Source organism: Bombina bombina, chromosome 1, assembly GCF_027579735.1.
Source record: "Bombina bombina isolate aBomBom1 chromosome 1, aBomBom1.pri, whole genome shotgun sequence".
NCBI lineage: Eukaryota > Metazoa > Chordata > Amphibia > Anura > Bombinatoridae > Bombina > Bombina bombina.
In genome coordinates this window covers 973,288,162-973,308,148 of record NC_069499.1, presented here as the reverse complement: position 1 = coordinate 973,308,148, position 19,987 = coordinate 973,288,162, and the positions used below count along the sequence as shown (strand labels likewise).

General features: G+C 37.7%; 1 protein-coding gene across 2 annotated transcripts in view; it reads right to left on the bottom strand.

Moving 5' to 3' along the window:
• Window positions 1-3,222: 3,222 nt before the first annotated feature.
• The window catches only part of MTG2 (mitochondrial ribosome associated GTPase 2), a 49,179-nt gene continuing 32,414 nt past the window's right edge, over window positions 3,223-19,987 (bottom strand). For both annotated transcript variants that reach the window (XM_053706483.1, XM_053706401.1), the window contains exons 5-7: window positions 5,574-5,792; window positions 5,243-5,381; window positions 3,223-3,844 (exon numbers count right to left, since the gene is read on the bottom strand). In XM_053706483.1, the coding sequence (XP_053562458.1) occupies window positions 3,453-3,844; window positions 5,243-5,381; window positions 5,574-5,792 (750 nt within the window). In that variant the 3' untranslated portion in view covers window positions 3,223-3,452. The remainder of the gene's footprint in view (window positions 3,845-5,242; window positions 5,382-5,573; window positions 5,793-19,987) is intronic.

The following is a 19,987-nucleotide window of genomic DNA, read 5'->3' as shown; positions in this document are numbered from 1 at the left end:
GTAAGGAGTATTGGCGCGCTAGATGTACTAGGGGCCTCCTGAGTGGGCAAGACTCGTGTAGACGAAGGAGGGAATGATGCAGTACCATGCTTACTCCCCTCACTTGAGGAATCATCTTGGGCATCATTGTCATTATCACATAAATCACATTTATATAAATGAATAGGAATTCTGGCTTCCCCACATTCAGAACACAGTCTATCTGGTAGTTCAGACATGTTAAACAGGCATAAACTTGATAACAAAGTACAAAAACGTTTTAAAATAAAACCGTTACTGTCACTTTAAATTTTAAACTGAACACACTTTATTACTGCAATTGCGAAAAAAACATGAAGGAATTGTTCAAAATTCACCAAATTTTCACCACAGTGTCTTAAAGCCTTAAAAGTATTGCACACCAAATTTGGAAGCTTTAACCCTTAAAATAACGGAACCGGAGCCGTTTTAAACTTTAACCCCTTTACAGTCCCTGGTATCTGCTTTGCTGAGACCCAACCAAGCCCAAAGGGGAATACGATACCAAATGACGCCTTCAGAAAGTCTTTTCTAAGTATCAGAGCTCCTCTCACATGCGACTGCATGCCATGCCTCTCAAAAACAAGTGCGCCACACCGGCGCGAAAATGAGGCTCTGCTTATGCTTTGGGAAAGCCCCTAAGGAATAAGGTGTCTAATACAGTGCCTGCCGATATTATTATATCAAAATACCCAGATAAAATGATTCCTCAAGGCTAAATATGTGTTAATAATGAATCGATTTAGCCCAGAAAAAGTCTACAGTCTTAATAAGCCCTTGTGAAGCCCTTATTTACGATCGTAATAAACATGGCTTACCGGATCCCATAGGGAAAATGACAGCTTCCAGCATTACATCGTCTTGTTAGAATGTGTCATACCTCAAGCAGCAAGAGACTGCACACTGTTCCCCCAACTGAAGTTAATTGCTCTCAACAGTCCTGTGTGGAACAGCCATGGATTTTAGTTACGGTTGCTAAAATCATTTTCCTCATACAAACAGAAATCTTCATCTCTTTTCTGTTTCTGAGTAAATAGTACATACCAGCACTATTTCAAAATAACAAACTCTTGATTGAATAATAAAAACTACAGTTAAACACTAAAAAACTCTAAGCCATCTCCGTGGAGATGTTGCCTGTACAACGGCAAAGAGAATGACTGGGGTAGGCGGAGCCTAGGAGGGATCATGTGACCAGCTTTGCTGGGCTCTTTGCCATTTCCTGTTGGGGAGGAGAATATCCCCACAAGTAAGGATGACGCCGTGGACCGGACACACCTATGTTGGAGAAAGGAAATATACTGATACACCTGAATCATGGCAAATATAAGTACAAATAAATATTTAAAACTTTATATATAAAGTGCCAAACCATAGCTGAGAGTGTCTTAAGTAAATGAGACATACTTACCAAAAGACACCCATCCACATATAGCAGATAGCCAAACCAGTACTGAAACGAAAATCAGTAGAGGTAATGGTATATAAGAGTATATCGTCGATCTGAAAAGGGAGATAGGAGATGAATCTCTACGACCGATAACAGAGAACCTATGAAATAGATCCCCGTTAGGAAGACCATTGTATTCAATAGGTGATACTCCCTTCACATCCCTCTGACATTCACTATACTCTGACAGGAACCGGGCTTCAACATGCTGAGAAGCGCATATCAACTTAGAAACTACGACTCTTGCCAATTACATGAAAAACTCTCCACTGTGGAAAGAAATTGCACAAAATCTTTGGGGTGAGGGGTTAAGTCCTTATATTGTAGTGTTTGTGCCTTTCCTTCACAAATAGAACGCTGCATAGTAAGATAAACAGGTATCAAGTTACAATTTGCCTTTCTAAAAAGACTGACGGACTTCACAGTACTGATGGGGCTTCTTAGATAGTTTCGCCAGCCCATAACTTTATATCATTGGGCCCATATTCTTCACCCCACTGTCAGTTTCATCTCCCTGTTCCACAGACCTCACTCCCTTTTAACATACCTGCTCCCCATCCTATATAAATGCTTCTTCTCCCCATCTCTCCCTGCCTCTTTCTACTCCTCGGTTTTCAATACTCTTACTTGTTTCCTTCTTTGCACACTATCATTCTCTCCTCATTCCGTGTATTCCCTTTTTTTTCCTAATTCCATCTTTCTTTTATCTTTTTCCCCACGTCCCTAAAAAGCTAAGGTCATACAGTAATGCTCCATGTAGAAAAATAATTACATATTAAATATGGTTATTTACTGTTCAGATACCCTATTTGTGTGTTTATCACAGAATCAATAAGCTCCACTATATAAAACAACATGCTGCTAGAGGTCACAAATATATAGACATGAAGCTCCTTATTGGAAAGGTGCAAATTCGCTTTTTCAAATGAGGAATGCTGTGAAATATTTCTGTGACTAATGGCATTTTAGAGTCACCCAACCGCTCATAGCTTTGCCAAAACTGTACACTGATCATTGTTATAACTATTGACCATACCACCAAGTACTAAGAAGTATAGAAGAATGTAGGAATCAAAATCTGCACCACAATGGGAATATAACTGACACTCATACATTCTGCACATCAAATTTGTAATTAAATTAAACATAATTCTACAATTTTATGAATTTAAAGAAAAAAAAAAAGCTTAAAAGGGACATGAAACCCCTTTTTTGTGATTCAGAAAGGGCATACAATTTAAAACAAAACAGCTTCACAATTTAATTCTATTATCTAATTTGTTTCTTGCTCTTGGTATCTTTTTTTGAAAAGCATACCTAGGTAGACTCAGGAGCAACAATGGAGTCAGATGTTGATTGGTGGATGCATAAATATATGCCTCTTGCCATTGGCTCACCCAATGTGTTCAGCTAGCTCCCAGTAGTACATTGCTGCTCTTTCAACAAAGGATACCAAGAGAATGAAGCACGTTTGATAATTGGGAAGTTGTTTAAATGAATGCTTAATCTAAGTCATAATAGAAAAAGGTTGGCTTTCATGTCCCTTTTAACATTTTTTTTCAAAAGATTCAACAAATTATCATATACATCACTTTAATTAATATTCAAAAATAATTAAGTTGACTACACTTCTAGAGAGATGAGGTAGTGAACATATGGACCAAGGATCTAATATAGGCCTCAGCCACATACATAAGAAGAGCTAATAAGAGAAAAAGGCACACAAAAAAAAAAAAAAGGTGGTGTGAGAAAGATGGGTGGGAAGTTAATTTTTTTTTGTCATCACACTTATGGTCAAAGGAATTACAATCAGAAGCAAAAAAAATTGGATAAACCTTCAATATATTACAATTACAAAACAAAAAACTTCCATTATTTTCTTATGTGATCTTGGATATCTTGTTTCTATTTTTCTGAAGTCTGTAATAGAAAAAGGTTTCCCACACAAATATTCCGATGGATGTTGCAGCTGACCACACAAAGGTCACCAGTGTGCAGGAGTTTTCTTCTTATCTTCTTTATGTCTATATTCATCATACATCTCTCTGACGTGAAGTATCAGTTCCTCAGCATTGTCACCTGTCAGAGCAGAAACCCCAATTACTTTGCTTCTTACTTTCTGCCGCAGAAGCTGCAGAGTTTTAGGAGCCACAGGAAGGTCCAGCTTGTTTGCCACAACAACATAAGGGCGTTGGGCAAGATCCTCATCAAACTGCTCCAGCTCATACTGCAGACAACTTAGCTGGACCCAGGGCTCAGGGTGTGAGAGGTCAACGACAAAGAGGAGGAAGCGGCAACGTTCAATATGCTTTAGGAAAGATAAACCAAGCCCTCGGTTCTGGTGGGCCCCTTCTATGATTCCAGGGATGTCAGCAACTGAGAAACCAAGGAGAAAGAGAGAGAAAATAACAGACTGTAAGCATGAATAGATAGATATGCCAAATGCATATACTCTTTACCAAAATGTGAACTTTCATTATGGATGCCTTCCTGGGGCATGAGTGTTTCATATTTAAAGGGAGATCGAACTTGCAAAATGTAAAGAGATAAACTATGCCTTTAAATTAGGTAGGAACAAAACAGGAGAGGAACCGCTGTGTGTAAAAAGTAAATATTTATTTCAAAAAAGTTTATGCTATGACTACGGCCACCATGGCCGAAACATGTTAGCAGCTTCTTTTCGTCCACATGTTTGGGATGCCTCCCAATTTTAAACTTTTTTGAAATAAATATTTACTTTTTACACACAGCGGTTCCTCTCCTGTTTTGTTCCTGCTTTTTACCAGCTCCGGAACCGCTGTGCCCGCCTGGTCGGGTTTTCTGCAGTGAGCCCAGGATTTTGTCTTGTCTCTCTCTCCTCCCCCGCCGCAAGTACGTCATTGGAGATGTCAGTGGAGCCTCGCTGTCGATCACAGCAAGTACTACGGGAACGCCGGGTGATCAGCTGTGGGAATTGCCGTAGTGAATCTCGGATCCCTACACAGCGGCGGAAAGGATCTATCCCAGGGTGTTTGAAGCACGCAAGTTTTCCTACAAGGTACTCTGTGTCTGTATCGGAGGTGGGGGGGGGGAGTTGAGCCGCATTGTTGTCTACACTGTGATTGGAGTTAACGGAATCTGGACTATAGAAGATTTTGATGTATTGGGGCTATAGCCTGCCAGCATTGTGCCAACTTTCTTTACTTATTTCGTTTAAATTAGGTACCCTTTAATTTTGTCAAAACTAAAATTAGTAAAAAACTTAAAATCGTCTAATTTATATTTAACTCAGGTAACCCTGTGTAATTGCTGTAAACAGGATAACTTACAGCACCAACAAACTATTGCAAAACACTCTGCAATACAAAGAGCATTAAAAGGGCTTCTTTAGCTTATCTTATTGGCACCACTTGCACACATCTGGTGCACTAGTATGGGCACGATTAGTAAGTATGCTCTGTGCACTGTCCAAAGACTATGCTCATCACTCACTGCTAGTGTTAGCTTAGATATCTGCACCATGTGCACACAAAATGTATACTAAATAAATATGTATAAACTGTCAAGCATACATGTGTTCAACACTAACAATTCTATGTAAAGTCAAGAATTTTTTGGATGGTCTGGTTACAACTAAGGTTTGCCTATACATTGAACCCTTACATTCAAAATGATTAATAAGAAAACAAACAAAAAAAGGAATAGGGGAAGGGGTAAAAACTTCTTTACCAAATTTATATTCCTTGCCATTTCAATTACTGTACTCCCATACAGCGATACCAGCCTTAAACCTACCAGCAATCTGCTCATAATCCTGATACTCAATGATGCCCACGTGCGGGTTTAGAGTAGTGAAGGGGTATGGTGCCACGGCAGGACGGGCATTGGAGAGAAGCCGCAAGAGAGAAGACTTTCCTGCATTAGGAAACCCCACCTGGACAAAAGTAACAATGTTGTGAAGTATTAATATATAATCAAATTAATATCTATGATTATAACCAAGGCTTATTATTTACGAAAGTATAGTTCTCTGTACAATAACAAATCTTATAATGAGATAAATACACTACAATGCCTCTGGCACCAACAGCTAAAATGCAGGGTTAACATTAATACACTTGCTCACCATGCCGGCATGAGCCATGGTTTTCACTTCCAGCTGCAGCATTCTCTCTTCTCCAGGCTCACCAGGCATTGCCGTCATTGGGGATCTGTTCTCATTACTTAGAAAGAATCGGTTTCCTTTTCCACCAAGTCCCCCATGTGCTACCACAAACTCTTCACCAGGTTTGGACAAGTCAGCAATAACCTGTCCATCTTCTTTCACTATAGTACCAATGGGAACCTAAAAAGGCAAGGAATACAAATTCACCATTAACTGCATGACAAAATGTAGACTATGTGCAAACCTTGGATAACCCAAGTCAGTCTTATCTACATCAAACCAACACTCAGTTTCAAAAAAGTGGTCTTTAAAAACAACAATGCATATAATACACTCTTCGTAATGTACTTTACATAAAAACAAAAATTGATTGAACTGTTGATCGAAAAATGAATAATTTTGAATATACTGTAAAGTTTCTAATTATGCAAATCCATACTATGTAACAAATATTTGTAATATGCAAAACAAAATATGTCCAATGTCATTTATGCAAAAATATTTGCAAATGGGATCAATAAATGTGGGATTACCTGTTACAATGTGGAATAGTGACCATTTCCATTTTTTCGGTAAGAGGCCTGATTGCACATTGCCAAATTTTTCTTTTGGTAGGTCTTATTTAACCTATAATATTTACTTAAAAAAAAAAATCCTTTGCTATTAGTCTATTTCCTAAAATAAGATATTTGCCCTAATATACAACTATTAAAAGGGCCATGGGAATGAGGGTGGAGCCAGCAGGCAAGGAGACCAGATGTGCTGTGATTGAGCTCCGTTAAAAATAAGCTTCTTTATCCCAAAATAATAGGTTTTACAGCTTACTTGCCCCACCAGTTGCCAGTGACATGGTTAGCACTTGTTTGGGTCCGAGATAGGAGAGTGCACGGACTGGCCACAGCAGCGCCAAGGAAGCCATCGAGCTGCTCTGAAAGAGCAGAGCTTTATGAATGAGTGCATTCGCCGGGGGGGGGGGGGGGGGGGGTAGGGCTCCAGACACGGAGCTTTGAGGTAGGAGACTCCAAGGTCTAAAAGACTGCAAGGGGAACAAGTGATCAGGAGACAGAGAAGGACTAGAGGTGGGAAGCGATTATCCCAGTGTGGGGACAGCACTGAAAATCACACAGCCAGACATTTCCAGGAGGGGAAAAAAAGGGGAGGGACAGTGTGCATCAGAAGAGAGGAAGGAGACTAAAGGAAAAGAGACACAAAAGGTAGGAGAAAAAAAAAAAAAAAGAATGAAGAATTTGGTGGGAAGTCACCATTTTAGTTCACATGACAGGCCCTGATTGTCTGCTAAGTAACAACTATAATTGAGCTGAAATATATTAAACTCGCTTAAGACTGGACTACAAAATTCCATAGAGATTTTTATCAGTATTAAGAAATAACAAACATTAACAAATAAAGTATTACACTATACAGCTGCCCTTTACTAACATCAGTATTGCTCTCTAGTCTAGTTGATCCTTTACTGACATCTAGTGGTGGTCAACCAGATTACAATTCAGCTACCTTCCACTTCAATATACCACTCTTCAGCAACTGCATCATAAATAAATCACCATCCATACAGGAGGAAGAGTTAAACACTTCTAACTCACAGGGGTGACAATCACCTCTCTATATATAAATTTGAGGGGATGAGAGGAGGAGGGAGAGAAATAAGAAGAGGAAAGCAAAAACATAAGCACATTAATCATATATACAAGAAGAGGAAGAGAAAGGGATGGAACGGAAAAGCAGAAAAATAAAGCTATAGCAGCAATAATAATTTAAAGGGCAACAGTTCATTTTTATACCTTCACACATAACATCTCATCACTTCCTAACTTGATCATAGTGCACTATTGGCAATAGGTCAAGATTCAATTAGGGAGCTTGACTGAAGGGAGCAAAAGTCTCTTGACGTGTGAACTGAAAACCCCTACTGTTAGCGGGAATACCTACAAATACAAATTACCTTATTTTTATTAGATACATAACATTAAGAAGAAGGAAAGTGGCAGGTAACTGCTTCCTTAGTAGCAGAATGATGCTCACTGCCCTCTTTATACTACATCTTGAGACGTAGCAATTTGCAAATCCAGCCTGACAAGATGTCTTCTGCTTTTATATATACCATTCACTCCAGCAGATTTTCTTAGACTCTCAAAATGAAAAACAAAATTCAAACTGTCAAAGAGTCCCTACACAAAATATATCTGATGTACCTACTAAAGAGCTTCTTTCACAGATAAAAACTATATTTCAAGAGGAACTTAAAACAGCATTATCTGAGCTTCGATAAGACAAAGAAATTGGAGTACGTACCACAGAACTTGAAGAAAAATTAGTCAATGTCGTTGAGGAAATCCCTCAAATACAACATACTTTACAGGAACATTCACCATATATTCCTGAGAGAGATATCAATATGTTACTCATGGATAGAGTGCTGACTAAGACACCACAATATTCAGCAAGGGATACTACTGTAAAATTACACTACTACCATGTGAAAGAACTTATCCTGAAAGCAGTTAGGTACCCACAAAATTTCTCCTATAAAGGCCACACGATTCAAATCTACAGGGATTTAGCCCCAATAACCCTCCATAAAAGAGTGATGAACCCAGTAGAATTAGCGCTTAAAGGGACATTATACACTCGATTTCTCTTTGCAGAAATGTTTTGTAGATGATCCATTTATATAGCCCATACAGTTTTGGTTTTTTTTCTTTCTTATTTTTAAAATAACATTGCTCTGATTTTCAGACTCCTAACCAAGCACCAAAGTTTAAGGAGAATACTGATGTATAACTATTCCAGCTTGCTCCCGTTTGTTTCATATGCAGAGGAAGCGGGAGGGGGGGGAAGTGTTTTATTTCCCACTTAAAGTGGGTGTTCTAGCTACATATTTAACAGAGCTAAACTGGGAGATTCTAAGTTTTTAAACGGTTTTATACTGGATTTTTATATCAGTATCTGTGCATATTCTTCTTTATAGTAGTGTCTATTACATGCAGTTATATGAAAATTGGTGAATACTGTCCCTTTAACAACACCAAAATCAGATAGAGATGCAACTTCCCTTACAAATTGGTTTTCAATTACCAGAATAACGACTAAACCTGCTGAACAGTGGATGGAGGTCAAGCTCTCTTGCCCCGATTACAGATTAAGATAGATATTGCAGAGCCTTCAACACCATCAAAACAACAAAGACAATCTTTCCAGCGTGAATAACCCCAATAAGGAAACATGGGAAGCCCAAAAAGGACCAAACAAGGTACAAGTGGCTCCAATGAAACAGACTCACCACACAGAGAAGATCTTTCACTCTGATAAAAGAGAGTCCTAATGAGGTATTTGATTTGTTTTATACTAAAACTCACAAAAATGTTATCAAGTTTTTTGTGAACTCGTTGACATGCACAGTAGATAAATTATTAGAAGGACTTTCGTTTCTTCTCTTTTTCCATGCTTTTTAGAAGAAGGGATTTAACTACAAATTATACCTTTCAGGGTTACTGCTAATCCACCCCCTTTTCTTTTTACTTCTATCCCTTCCCTCTCTGCTCTCTTCCCCACCCCCGCTCTCCTTCCTCAACTTTTTTATTCCCGGTTCAAACCTGCAGTTTAAAGCTATATAAAAAAAACTTAACACTTTTTCAGGTTTACATGTTCTTTTAATGAACACTACAGTACATGATCATTTATTCTTTTTATGTTACATTCCAATATTTTGGACAGTATTATGTTTTATGTTTCCGTTTTATTACCTAATAAGTTCTATTCTCTGTGTCTGGAATAGAGATGCATGTTCTCTTTTTATATTACATTGCCTATATGTTATTTATACATTTTGAAATGTTCTGTTCTACATATTTCAAGATATTTGGGTCCAGTCTCCTAACTTGATATGCTTAGTTTACTGGAAAACTTAAGTCATGAGATAACTTACACTAATATACCACTTTTTTTTTATCTGATGCACATTAAAATCATTTTCCACATTGTTAGGGTCCTTATTTTGAATATTAAACAGAAAAAAACCATCTCTAATTTACAAATCTTTAAAAGCTCACATAGTTATGTTACAGGAAACACATTTTACTAAATATTGGAATACAGTTTACCCAACAGAATTCCATGCAATTAGTAATAAGAAAAAAATGTGGTGTCTCAGTACTCCTTCATATACATCAAAGTCCAATGATAGAGACAGCACCACTGTTAGTGCTCCAGGAAAGGGGATAGACTGCAAAACCCCCAAAATATAACAAAATCAAATGATGGTGCCAACACTGTGGATAAAATTATACTTTTATTGAAGACCTTAAAAATATGATATACATCCTTAAAGAAGTAGTGATTAAAGACAAGCACAACTGCTGAAACCCTACGCCACCCGTAATTTCACCTCGCACATCGGGGTATTACATAAACCTCACCGGCAGTTCATAAAGTGACCTAAGTCGGATAAACTAGTGTCAGGATATCTGTGAGTGTTATTAAGTTATATATATATATATATATATATATATATATATATATATATATATATAGTGCAGAATTATTAGGCAAATGAGTATTTTGACCACATCATCCTCTTTATGCATGTTGTCTTACTCCAAGCTGTATAGGCTCAAAAGCCTACTACCAATTAAGCATATTAGGTGATGTGCATCTCTGTAATGAGAAGGGGTGTGGTCTAATGACATCAACACCCTATATCAGGTGTGCATAATTATTAGGCAACTTCCTTTCCTTTGACAAAATGGGTCAAAAGAAGGACTTGACAGGCTCAGAAAAGTAAAAAATAGTGAGATATCTTGCAGAGGGATGCAGCACTTTTAAAATTGCAAAGCTTCTGAAGCGTGATCATCGAACAATCAAGCGTTTCATTCAAAATAGTCAACAGGGTCGCAAGAAGCGTGTGGAAAAACCAAGGCGCAAAATAACTGCCCATGAACTGAGAAAAGTCAAGCGTGCAGCTGCCAAGATGCCACTTGCCACCAGTTTGGCCATATTTCAGAGCTGCAACATCACTGGAGTGCCCAAAAGCACAAGGTGTGCAATACTCAGAGACATGGCCAAGGTAAGAAAGGCTGAAAGACGACCACCACTGAACAAGACACACAAGCTGAAACGTCAAGACTGGGCCAAGAAATATCTCAAGACTGATTTTTCTAAGGTTTTATGGACTGATGAAATGAGAGTGAGTCTTGATGGGCCAGATGGATGGGCCCGTGGCTGAATTGGTAAAGGGCAGAGAGCTCCAGTCCGACTCAGACGCCAGCAAGGTGGAGGTGGAGTACTGGTTTGGGCTGGTATCATCAAAGATGAGCTTGTGGGGCCTTTTCGGGTTGAGGATGGAGTCAAGCTCAACTCCCAGTCCTACTGCCAGTTTCTGGAAGACACCTTCTTCAAGCAGTGGTACAGGAAGAAGTCTGCATCCTTCAAGAAAAACATGATTTTCATGCAGGACAATGCTCCATCACACGCGTCCAAGTACTCCACAGCGTGGCTGGCAAGAAAGGGTATAAAAGAAGAAAATCTAATGACATGGCCTCCTTGTTCACCTGATCTGAACCCCATTGAGAACCTGTGGTCCATCATCAAATGTGAGATTTACAAGGAGGGAAAACAGTACACCTCTCTGAACAGTGTCTGGGAGGCTGTGGTTGCTGCTGCACGCAATGTTGATGGTAAACAGATCAAAACACTGACAGAATCCATGGATGGCAGGCTTTTGAGTGTCCTTGCAAAGAAAGGTGGCTATATTGGTCACTGATTTGTTTTTGTTTTGTTTTTGAATGTCAGAAATGTATATTTGTGAATGTTGAGATGTTATATTGGTTTCACTGGTAAAAATAAATAATTGAAATGGGTATATATTTGTTTTTTGTTAAGTTGCCTAATAATTATGCACAGTTATAGTCACCTGCACACACAGATATCCCCCTAAAATAGCTATAACTAAAAACAAACTAAAAACTACTTCCAAAACTATTCAGCTTTGATATTAATGAGTTTTTTGGGTTCATTGAGAACATGGTTGTTCAATAATAAAATTAATCCTCAAAAATACAACTTGACTAATAATTCTGCACTCCCTGTATATAATATATATAGAGATAGATAGAGAGAGAGAGAGAGAGAGAGAGAGAGAGAGAGAGAGAGAGAGAGAGAAGATTAGGTATATTCTACAGCGCTAATCCCTGTTATATTAAGGAATATAGTTAGACCTATTGAATAAAAATAGTGATAACAACAGATGTGTTTAAAATACTGCCTATACACACGGGAAATTTATATATCAAATTTCAATTAAAAGTGTATACAATCTATGCGGTATTCAGCAGTATTAGATGCAAAAATATTCTGAACCGGAATGTATCTATATATACACATATATAGAGAAGAGATTAAGTTAAATCCACAGCGCTAATCCCTGATATGGTAGGGTATGAAATACATTCTATGTGAAGCGCACCACAGAAAAGATACAGGTGGCTATAGCGTACAGAGAAAGTATGGCAGATATTCTGTATACACGCACTGGTGATCTCTAGCCTTATTTTATATATATATATATATATATATATATATATATATATATATATATATATATATATATATATATATATATATATATATATATATATATATATATATATATATATATATAAGCAAGTATATTCACAAATCAAATGAAATGAAAGTACTGATCAAAGAACACATATACAGAGTAATATTCGCACAGTCTATATAGTGTTTTGACGATATTCAGACAAGATTATTTAAGAGGTTCTTCTAATGCTGTATCCTTAAAAGGTCTCACAGTTCACTTACTTCTGTGCCCCCAATCATATGAGGTAAGTTGTAGGCGTGTAGAGGGCCAGGTATAGGAGTAGTTTCCTTGGAGTTTCCTTGGATTCAGCAAAGTCCTTTCTCCTGTCCTCAACATAGTTCAGCGATATCCTGTTTCCTCTCACTTACACGGTACGTTCACCTTTCACTGAGGCTCCGGTGTAGAAAGTTAGGGATGAAGAAGTCATTCTAGACTTTGAAACGCATCAGGCTACTGGGTGTTGAATCTGGCTGCTCCATATACGTTGTGCACTTCTCGGTACTGTTGGGGTGTCCCGCGGGCACTTAGTTTCCGGCTGTGCGATTACTGACAATTGTTTTACACGCTGCTTTGATACCTCATATTAGATTGAGGGCAGACTTGTGAGTACCACATTTTACTTTAATAAATATACCTCTGCTTTTACGGTATTATACTATGTCCGGTCTCCTCTTTTATCCCTAACTTCCTACACCGGAGCCTCAGTGAAAGGTGAACGTACCGTGTAAGTGAGAGGAAGCAGGATAACGCTGAACTACGTTGAGGACAGGAGAAAGGACTTTGCTGAATCCAAGGAAACTATTCCTATACCTGGCCCTCTACACGCCTACCACTTACCTCATACGATTGGGGGCATAGAAGTAAGTGAACTGTGATACCTTTTAAGGATACAGCATTAGAAGAACCTCTGAAATAATCTTGTCTGAATATCGTCAAAACACTATATAGACTGTGCAAATATTATTCTGTATATGTGTTTTTTGATCAGTACTTTCATTTCATTTGATTTGTGAATATACTTGCTCATATATATATATATATATATATATATATATATATATATATATATAAATATAAATAAGGCTAGAGATCACCAGTGCGTGTATACAGAAAATCTGCCATACTTTTTCTGTACGCTATAGCCACCTGTATCTTTTCTGTGGTGCGCTTCACATAGAATGTATTTCATACCCTACCATATCAGGGATTAGCGCTGTGGATTTAACTTAATCTCTTCTCTATATATGTATATATAGATACATTCCGGTTCAGAATATTTTTGCATCTAATACTGCTGAATACCGCATAGATTGTATACACTTTTAATTGAAATTTGATATATAAATTTCCCGTGTGTATAGGCTGTATTTTAAACACATCTGTTGTTATCACTATTTTTATTCAATAGGTCTAACTATATTCCTTAATATAACAGGGATTAGCGCTGTAGAATATACCTAATCTTCTCCACATATTTCTCTTCTCGTGTTTAGAGCTTAGAGGGTAATCTCTTTACACTATACATTGTATATTCCAGCAGCTTTTCTCTACTACCTACACAACTGTGTGCCTCCAGCTCAGTTGCCTGTTTCTACAAGTACTGTGCTTTATAAAACCTTGTTCAGAGCGGCAAAGAGAATGACTGGGGGGCGGAGCCAGAGGGGGGCTATATGGACAGCTTCTGCTGTGTGCTCTCTTTGCCATTTCCTGTAGGGGAAGAGAATATCCCACAAGTAAGGATGAAGCCGTGGACCGGACACACCAATAAATATATATATATATATATATATATATATATATATATATATATATATATATATATATATATATATATATTTTATTTTTTTTTATTTATTTATTTTAATTTATATATTAAAGTATGCAGAACCACCTGAATATACAGGTGAAACTCGAAAAATTAGAATATCGTGCAAAAGTTAATTTATTTTACTAATGCAACTTAAAAAGTGAAACTAATATATGAGATAGACTCATTACATGCAAAGCAAGATAGTTCAAGCCGTGATTTGTCATAATTGTGATGATTATGGCTTACAGCTCAGGAAACCCCCAAATCCACAATCTCAGAAAATTAGAAAATTGTGAAAAGGTGCAATATTCTAGGCTCAAAGTGTCCCACTCCAATCAGCTAATTAAGCCATAACACCAGCAAAGGGTTCCTGAGCCTTTAAATGGTCTCTCAGTCTGGTTCAGTAGGAATCACAATCATGTGAAAGACTGCTGACCTGACAGTTGTGCAGAAAACCATCATTGACACCCTCCATAAAGGAGGGAAAGCCTCAAAAGGTAATTGCAAAAGAAGTTGGATGTTCCCAAAGTGCTATATCAAAGCACATTAATAGAAAGTTATGTGGAAGAGAAAAGTGTGGAAGAAAAAGGCGCACAAGCAGCAGGGATGACCGCAGCCTGGAGAGGATTGTCAGGAAAAGGCCATTCAAAAGTGTTGGGGACTTTCACAAGGAGTGGACTGAGGCTGGAGTCAGTGCATCAAGAGTCACCACACACAGACGGATCCTGGGCTTCAAATGTCGTATTCCTCTTGTCAAGCCACTCCTGAACAAACAACGTCAAAAGCGTCTTACCTGGGCTAAAGAAAAACAGACCTGGTCTGTTGCTCAGTGGTCCAAAGTCCTCTTTTCTGATGAGACCCAGAGTATGGAGGAAGAATGGAGAGGCACACACTGCAAGATGTTTGAAGTCCAGTGTGAAGTGTCCACAGTCTGTGTTGATTTGGGGAGCCATGTCATCTGCTGGTGTTGGTCCACTGTGCTTCAATAAGTCCAGAGTCAACGCAGCCGTCTACCAGGAGATTTTGGAGCACTTCATGCTTCCTTCCGCAGACGAGCTCTATGGGGATGCTGACTTCATTTTCAAGCAGGACTTGGCACCTGCCCACACTGCCAAAAGCACCAAAACCTGGTTCAATGACTGTAGGATTACTGTGCTTGATTGGCCAGCAAACTGCCTGACCTGAACCCCATAGAGAATCTATGGGGCATTGCCAAGAGAAAGATGAGAGACATGAGACCGAACAATGCAGAAGAGCTGAAGGCCGCTATTGAAGCATCCTGGTCTTCCATAACACCTTAGCAGTGCCACAGGCTGATAGCTTCCATGCCACGCTGCATTGAGGCAGTAATTGCTGCAAAAGGGGCCCAAACCAACTACTGAGTACATACAGTATGCATGCTTATACTTTTCAGAGGTCCGATATTGTTCTATGAACAATCCTTGTTTTATTGATTGCATGTAATATTCTAATTTTTTGAGATTGTGGATTTGGGGTTTTCATGAGCTGTAAGCCATAATCATCACAATTATGACAAATCACGGCTTGAACTATCTTGCTTTGCATGTAATGAGTCTATCTCATATATTAGTTTCACCTTTTAAGTTGCATTAGTGAAATAAATGAACTATTGTACAATATTATAATTTTTCGAGTTTCACCTGTAGCTGAAACACATTAGCCCAGTGTACAGAGGAACCTATAGCTGGCACACAGATTTTCCATTTGCAGTAGTATTAAAGGGATACTGAACCCACATTTTTTTTTTAGTGACTCAGATAGAGCAGCAATTTTAAGCAACTTTATATTTTACGCCTATTATTTTTTCTTCATTCTCTTGCTATCTTTATTTGAAAAGCAGGAATGCAAAGCTAAGGAGCCGGCCCATTTTTGGTTCAGCACTTGGGTTATGCTTGCTTATTTGTTTGCTAAATGTAGCCACCAATAAGCAAGCACCATCAGGGTGCTGAACCTAAAATGGGCTGGCTCCTAAGCTTTACATTTCTGCTTTTCAAATAAAGATTGCAAGAAAAGACATAGGGGCGGAGTGAGAGGCCGACTAAGATGGTCGCACTTCACTGAGGCTCCGGATACGAGCAGGTCTAAAGAGAGAATATTGCATCTTAAAACTGGCTCATCAAGAGCTATCATAAAGCAATATCTCCATAAACCTTCCCGGACCTGTTCAAAGAAGGATCGATGCAGGTGACACGCTAGACCAACTAGAAAGGCTTGAGGCCTACCTGATTACCGGTGCCGCTTTGCCACTACGCACCGCATCCTAAACCAACGATCACGAAACATTAGCACAATGTCCCTCTGACACAGCCAGACAGGTTACAGCTCTGTGCTAAGCTGTATAACTGCACAACAGCACAATAGCACAATACTGTATGAGAAATCAGTGCAGAAGGCATATTAAGCTACGCGACAAGGCCTGAGGCCTACACAAAAATCGATACCGCATGGTCGCAACCCACAGCAGCCTGAATAAGCGTTCTGTAGACACCGGCACCAAAATCTTTTGAAACAGCTAGGCATGGCCCTCTCAGCTATCGAGTAGAGGTAAATAACGCCAAATAACTATCTTAAACGGCTGAAATAACTGCACGACACACATGGCATAAGTACCTACTTCATAACTTTGACCTACATACTATCTCATAATTCCTCTATATGCATTATCCCCAAACCACTGCAAGACAGCATAACCTCAGGCTGGGCCTTATCTATACTAAGATATATATAGAGGGTGATGTGTGTACAACACACACCACGCCCTTAGGGGGCGCTTCCCTAATATCAACTATAGAATGTCTTTAGTGGTATGTTTGATGTGTACAAAGACAAGCGACAGGATGAACTGGTATCCCTGATTAAGGGATATAACAACACAAATGATATATATATATGAAAGATCAAATGTATGGTGTCATAATAATACAACAGTATAAAACATTAATAGTAATAGACAATATCAGTATCAATAACAACATTGGTTAAAAATAATATATAAAAATAAAAAATAATAAAAAATATAAAGAATGGAACTTCAACAATTGTTGTGATAGTCTTAGTACCAAAAAGTTGTGGATCCCAAACAGTATGGCAGCACTCTGTCAAAGGATGGCTATCCTGAGGTATGATATCTAGAAAAGAATAAAAAAACAGAGGCGCCAACATGGCCTAATATCGCCCAAACAAGATATAAAATCAGCAATGAGAATGTGAATACTCACAAACAAAAAGCACCCAATGGTGCTAGTGGAGCAGGCTGGAAGCTTAACAGTGATCCAGCGCACTGGGACCTTGGCACAGGGACAGTCCTAATTCTTCTCGATGTCCAGTATTCAGATTCCTATATATATATATATATATATATATATATATATATATATATATATATATATATATATATATATATATATATATATATATATATATATATAAAAGAAGACAAACCAAACATGGTCCAATATCGTCAGGACAAAGATAAGATTGGCCCCAACCAAATGCACTTACTAGAGGGTGAGCACCAGCAGGTGCAGATACAGCTAACTGGAACCAAATCGTCGCCCAGTAGACTATAGTACAAACGATCCTCAGCATGCACCAGGAACAGTTGTGAGATATTAAAGATAATATAGACCAAAACAGCAAGTGTATATTAAAAAATTAAAATTCTTTATTAATACAGCGACGCGTTTCTCAGCCTACTCAGGGCTGTTTCATCAGGCTATAACAAACATTGTAATCCACTTGCTATTTAACAAAAAACTAATAAACAGCAAACTCTTGTGATTGGATAATCAGTTCAATTGCTGCACCTGTCTATAATCACCTAAGTATGGTTGTTAGGGTAACCAAGGTAAACACATGTGGACAGAGATTAAAATATCTAACATTGTAATATCTTGTTTGAAACAGTATACATCAACATATAATATAAAATGACAAATATATATTAAATGTCAGAGTGAAAGATGTATAGATACATAAACACAAAAAAAATATATATATATATATATACACATAAGACCTCCTGTGTCTAGTTCACATCCATTAGCAAATAAAGTGCAGTAATATAACATTTGACATATACTACAAATATAACATCAGAGGATCAACATTGTGCATCTGATATGTTATCCATAATTTCATTACATGTAAATATTACAGATGATATTCAGACTGTGTACAAACAATAATAACCTTTGTGAAGATTTGAGACCTGCTGCACTTCTAAGGGGTTAATCCTATGTGGTTATAGAACCGTTGGGGCTGACTTACTGTGTGGTCAGGGCATCGTGTATATAGATTACCTTTAAGTGATTAAAACATTGTGCTGCAGTTAATCTCGTTTTTGGAATCCCTTAATAGAAGAGTTCAGTTATAAAAGACCGATCTCCTAAAACAACATAGCGTGGAAACATCATAAAGCAGCTGTATGATGCACACTGCCAATAGGTTCATATGAGAGGAGTGTAATGGAATGTCCTATCATTGGTGGTTAGCTGTAAATCTGACCAATAGCGCTACGGGAATAAACAATAGTGGGGAAGTCCTATGTCCAAGTATAGAAGAGCATGTGCTGCTTCTTGTTAAGCCCTTCCATATTGGATGTAAATATCAAGAGTTCCGATACCGGGTACTCCTGATTGGTTGATCAAGATGTCAATCAAATTGTGAGGTCAAGTGTTCCGATGCCGGATACTCCTGATTGGCTTGACCAAATGTCAATCAGATCTTAAGAGCGTGCAAGTCTATTGTGAATATCCTAATCCTGTCAGTGGTGTTTGATAGGGGTAAGGACAGATGTGCAGGATAAAGTGGGAGAATGTTCTATGTTCAGTACTCCTTGTTAGTGGAATTTTGTCAAAAAAATCGTCTTGATAAAAAGACTGATGTTAGGATTAATATAATGTTATATTAATAAGATATAAGCTAAAGAAAACGGCAGATGGGAATTTAATATAAAAAGTACAAGTTGGTATAAAGTGTGCAAGTTGTGTGTGTTTCTAAAACTAACAGTAACGATTGTTGGGGGTAAAGACTGATATGCAGAATTAGTTGGATGTTATCCTATATTCTATGCAACTAATGGTGAAGTTATTAAGAGATCTAAGTATAAGAGATATTGAAGTAATTTAGTACTATGTTAGTAACCATATTGGTAGGATATTTGGAGAATCTTAATAGAAGTGTTATTAATAAAATTAGTACAGTGTTAGTAAACATATTAGAGGAATAATTGCTGGTGAATAATGCAGTGTGAAGGATATGAAGTGACATATTCGAGGGAAAATGAGTGATGAGAGAACAAAAAAACTATTTGGACTCATGGTGAATGTATGTGTATAAGAAGAATATTAAACCTAAATGTTGGTAATATGACAATCTGGTTTGAGTATAAGTGGTCAGCTATAGTGCTTTGGTATATATATATATATATATATATAAGGTAATTGGATAGAACATAATTGTGTTAAATACCAACACTAGTGTTAAGATTATGTGATAATGAATATGAATGTGTGTGTATATAAAAATTGATATAACCAGGATGTGGATGTATAGAATGATCTAGTATTTTAATTAGTAGTCGACTCTTGGGCCTTGATAAAAGTTTAAATGTTGATAAGAAAGAGCATTATTAAATTAAAGTGAAGGTAAACTTACCTGGTCTTTAATCTACAATATCATTCTTTGTGCCAAAATAATATGAGTTTCATTCATCAATATTTTCCAATTTTTGTGTAAAATAAGTTATTGCCGTAATAAATTGATTTTTTATGCTGCCCGAATTCAACCCGTTTAAAAAAAAAAAAAACTATCTTGGTCACGTTTTCTAACTAGCCAACTGAAAATCTGGCCGTTAGGCGGCCGTCAATGTGCGTCATCTGCCTCCATCTTATTCTGCGCATGCGCTAATATTTTATCCCCATA